The sequence below is a fragment of the Zeus faber genome, assembly GCF_960531495.2.
Source record: "Zeus faber genome assembly, chromosome: 11".
Taxonomy (NCBI): Eukaryota; Metazoa; Chordata; class Actinopteri; order Zeiformes; family Zeidae; genus Zeus; species Zeus faber.
Genome location: NC_137205.1, coordinates 13838431 through 13842819, shown reverse-complemented (window position 1 = coordinate 13842819; position 4389 = coordinate 13838431). Strand labels below are relative to the sequence as shown.

At 52.4% G+C, this 4389-nt stretch overlaps 1 protein-coding gene across 1 annotated transcript; it reads left to right on the top strand.

The window, feature by feature from the left end:
- Window positions 1-177: 177 nt before the first annotated feature.
- lrrc4ba (leucine rich repeat containing 4Ba) lies at window positions 178-3933 on the top strand (the record flags this gene model as incomplete). Its single annotated transcript, XM_080009000.1, has 2 exons — window positions 178-426; window positions 1975-3933. 2 exons carry the CDS (start codon window positions 178-180, stop codon window positions 3931-3933), a joined length of 2208 nt encoding a protein of 735 aa, XP_079865126.1.
- Window positions 3934-4389: the final 456 nt, after the last annotated feature.

Here is a 4389-nt window from a genome sequence, read left to right as displayed (position 1 = left end):
CGGGTGGACAAAGCATCTCCGAGGATGTGGAATTAGGGGAAACAAATTGCCGCTCGAGGACCGACGCAAAACAAGCCCCGCCCCCCACCCCCACCCACGGCAGCGGAGCCACGGACCCAGCGTGGAGCGAACTCACCTACACCTTTGGAAAACGAGCAGGGTCATGTTCCTGTTGCCATGCGCATCAGCACGGTGACCTGCCTTCCCTGCCCTCCCCCCCTCCTCCTCCTGCTGGCCCAGCTGCTACTAAGGCTCCTCCCCCCGGGGCCGCAGCTCGCCGGGGCCGCCGCCTCCTCCTGCCCCGCCCACTGCACCTGCTCCAACCAGGCCAGCCGGGTAATCTGCACCAGACAGAGCCTGGATGAGGTGCCCGACAGCATCTCGGTCAACACACGATACCTCAACCTGCAGGAGAACTCCATACAGGTGAGTGTCGACCTCGCTGTTGTGTGTGTGTGTGTGTGTGTGTGTGTGTGTGTGTGTGTGTGTGTGTGTGTGTGTGTGTGTGTGTGTGTGTGTGTGTGTGTGTGTGTGTGTGTGTGTGTGTGTGTCTGTGTGTGTGTGTGTCTGTGTGCGCGTGCGCGTGCGCGTGCGCGTGCATGCTCAAGTGTGTGCTTTTGTGTGTGTCCATCCATTGAGCTGCCATTTGTGGATGTGCAGATCAACCTGTTGCATGCAGGTTAACTAATAGGGGGCCCTTTAAAAAAACAGGATAATAAAGGATGAAATAAGATGGCAGTAGCATCTAATTATCTACAGAACGATGGAGAACAAAGCCTTTGATTATCAAAACGTTGTGTATTCATCTCTTTCCTGTCTCACTTTACCAGTTAAGTGTTTGTGACTTGGCAGAACGAGTGGACCGCAGATTCTCAGTAGAATGCTCATGAATCTTGAGTGGGTTGGTTTACAATCGTTGCCAAAAATGTAGGTAATTTAGGTCAAAAAAATGTTTGCAATTGGAAAACAATTGAAATTCAGTATTTCACTGCCCACGCACACACAATGCGCGCGCGCGCGCACACACACACACACACACACACATGCAAATGACAAAATACTCTTTCAGTACATCTCCTACCATGTCTAACTTTTTTTGTGTAATATAATTCCAACCCCTTTAAAATAGAGCCAGATGTGATTTTAAGGGAGCTGGAGTCAACTGACTTGTTGAGAAGATCCCTAACCCCAAGAAGGGAAAAAAAAACCCAAAACATAAATAAAATAAATAAAAATAAAAAAAACATTTACCACGCTTCCCCCTTCCCGCCTGCAAATTCCGATTTGGTTTGTTGTGTCCCGAAGCACCACTTGAAATGATTAAAAATCTAAAAATGTTTTAACACCTGAAGGCATCCTAGATTCTCTGGCTTATTTTTATTTTTTTTCCTCCAATGAGTACCATAAGAGCAAAGCCTTGATAGATCACCCCCCCCCCCCAACCCCCACCCCTCCAACACACGCACACACACACACACACACACACACACACACACACACACACACACAAACCCTGTGTTTTCAACGCCCCCCCACTTGCACTTCACTTGCTCTACATACAGAAAAGGCGATGGCCTGACTCCAGGGGCTTCTCCGTGCCTTGCAGTGGGCTTTGGCCACATATCTCGCACAGTCAGAGATTTAAGGGGCTTTTAGTTGTGCTCACTTGCTGTGCGCATTTGACTTCTGGCCAAATGAGCTTCATTTGAACCACCGCTCCTGGATCTCTGGTCCAGAAACATCTCACCCCCCCGGAATCGGAAATGTTCGCTGCTTTCGCAGAGAGAGGCATCTATGAGGATACTGATTTTATCCATACAGCGTCATATTGATTCAGTTTTAAATGATGATATCAGATTGGGCGAAAGGGATAAATAAATATTGTAGGATATTTTCCTGTTGGCGGTGTCGTCTTTAAACAGAGTCAGTTCAGTCTCCAATCACTCACTAATTGTACCCTGTTCTCCCACCTAGACTATCAAGTCGGACACCTTCAAGCACTTGAGGCACCTCGAGATCCTGCAGCTCTCCAAGAATCACATCCGTCAGATCGAGGTTGGAGCGTTCAATGGGCTTCCCAACCTCAACACGCTGGAGCTGTTCGACAACCGCCTCACCCTGGTGCCCTCCCATGCCTTCGAGTACCTCAGCAAGCTACGGGAGCTGTGGCTGCGGAACAACCCCATCGAGACGCTGCCCGCTTACGCCTTCCACCGCGTGCCCTCCCTCCGACGCCTGGACCTGGGCGAGCTCAAGAAGCTGGATTTTATCTCCGATGCCGCCTTCGTGGGCCTCGTCAACCTGCGGTACCTGAACATGGGCATGTGCGGACTGAAGGACATTCCCAAGCTCACGGCTCTGGTGCGTCTGGAGGAGCTGGAGCTTTCGGGGAACCGTCTGGAGATCATCCGACCCGGCTCCTTCCAGGGCCTCGTGTCACTACGCAAGCTGTGGCTCATGCACTCGCAGGTGTCGGTCATCGAGCGCAACGCCTTCGATGACCTCAAAAACCTGGAAGAGCTAAATCTGTCCCATAACTCGCTGCACTCGCTGCCCCATGACCTCTTCACACCGCTCCACCAGCTGGAGAGAGTGCATCTTAACCACAACCCCTGGGTGTGCAACTGTGATGTGCTGTGGCTAAGCTGGTGGTTGAAAGAGACAGTTCCCAGCAACACCACGTGCTGCGCCCGTTGCCATGCTCCACCCGGCTTGAAGGGCAGGTACATTGGAGAGCTTGACCAGAGCCACTTTACCTGCTACGCCCCTGTGATTGTGGAACCACCGACTGACCTCAATGTGACTGAGGGCATGGCTGCAGAGCTGAAGTGTCGCACCGGGACCTCCATGACTTCTGTTAACTGGATCACACCTAACGGCACCTTGATGACCCATGGCTCTTACCGGGTCCGCATCTCTGTCCTGCACGATGGCACACTCAACTTCACAAATGTCACCTTGCGAGACACGGGCCAGTACACCTGCATGGTCACCAACTCTGCCGGCAACACAACTGCGACTGCTGTGCTTAATGTCACTGCCGCTGATGTCAGTGTCAACTACACCTACTTTACCACTGTCACAGTGGAGACAGTGGAGTCCACCGGGGAGGAAGACTCCGCCCTGATTGCCATCAATGAGACCTTCATCCGTGTTCACCCGGGCCCCACTCCCTCTGGACACCTGTGGCCTGACAGAGTCCCTACGACGGCCTCCTCGCTGTCGGCCGGCTGGTCCTCATCCTCTCCCCGGGCCACCCGCCCCACCTTCACTGTGCCCATCACTGAGCCGGGCTTCTCGGGCCTGGACGACGTGATGAAGACCACCAAGATCATCATCGGCTGCTTCGTAGCGATAACATTCATGGCAGCCGTGATGCTGGTGGTGTTCTACAAGCTGAGGAAGCAGCACCAGCTGCACAAGCACCACGGCCCTGCCCGCGCTATCGAGATCGTCAACGTGGAGGACGAGCTCGGGGCCGGGTCCAGCGGGCGGAGCGGCGGCCTCTCAGGGGGGTCCACCGTGACGCAGAGTGCAGGCGGGGGGCTAGGTGGAGGCCAGAGCCTGAGGATGCATCACCCGGAGATCGTCAACCTGCCCAACCTGGCCCGATCGGAGCACCTCAACCACTACTACAAAACCCATCACTTCAACAACAACATGATTGGCCTAGGAATGGGTACGGGCTCTGGCATGGGCCTCAACAACAACAAAAATTCCTCCCCTTGCTCTGGAAAGGCGGTAGGCTCTTGCTCTCAGGGTCCCAATATCACCAGCGGGGGGACACCGACCGGGGGCTCTCTGCCCTCCCCTGTGCCCCTGCCACAGTTGGGCCTCCACAGTTCTCTTAAAGGCCTCATGGGGAAAGGTCAGAATGAGCCATTGCTCTTTAAGAGTAGCTCCAAGGAAAACGTCCAAGAGACTCAAATCTGAGAGAAGGAGAGAGAGAGTGTGTTAGAGAGCACAGTGAGATAGATATAGTGATAGTATACGAGAGAGTGTGTAAGATTGATTGTAGCCTACACGTCCACGTGGATATACTCCAGAAAATAAGTCATTTGTCAATCTGTCAATGTAGAGCAGCAGATACAGAGAGTGAGGCCAAATTTTTCCACCTGACCCGCGAGACCTGTCAATAGCATCTGCCCAGGCACTTCAATATAGACATGCACGTAAACAATGACACAGCCAAATACAGAGAAAAATTATCAAAATGCATTGACATTTACATGTCAAACCTATTCAGATATGTGCCAAAGTACAAGCCCTGCCAATTTAGATTTTTGTTTACCAGTATACACCAATTAAAAGAGCGAGTTATAAACAACGCGCACATGCAATGAACTCCACCGGGTTTACACAGATCACCTCCTTTATTACCAGACACAA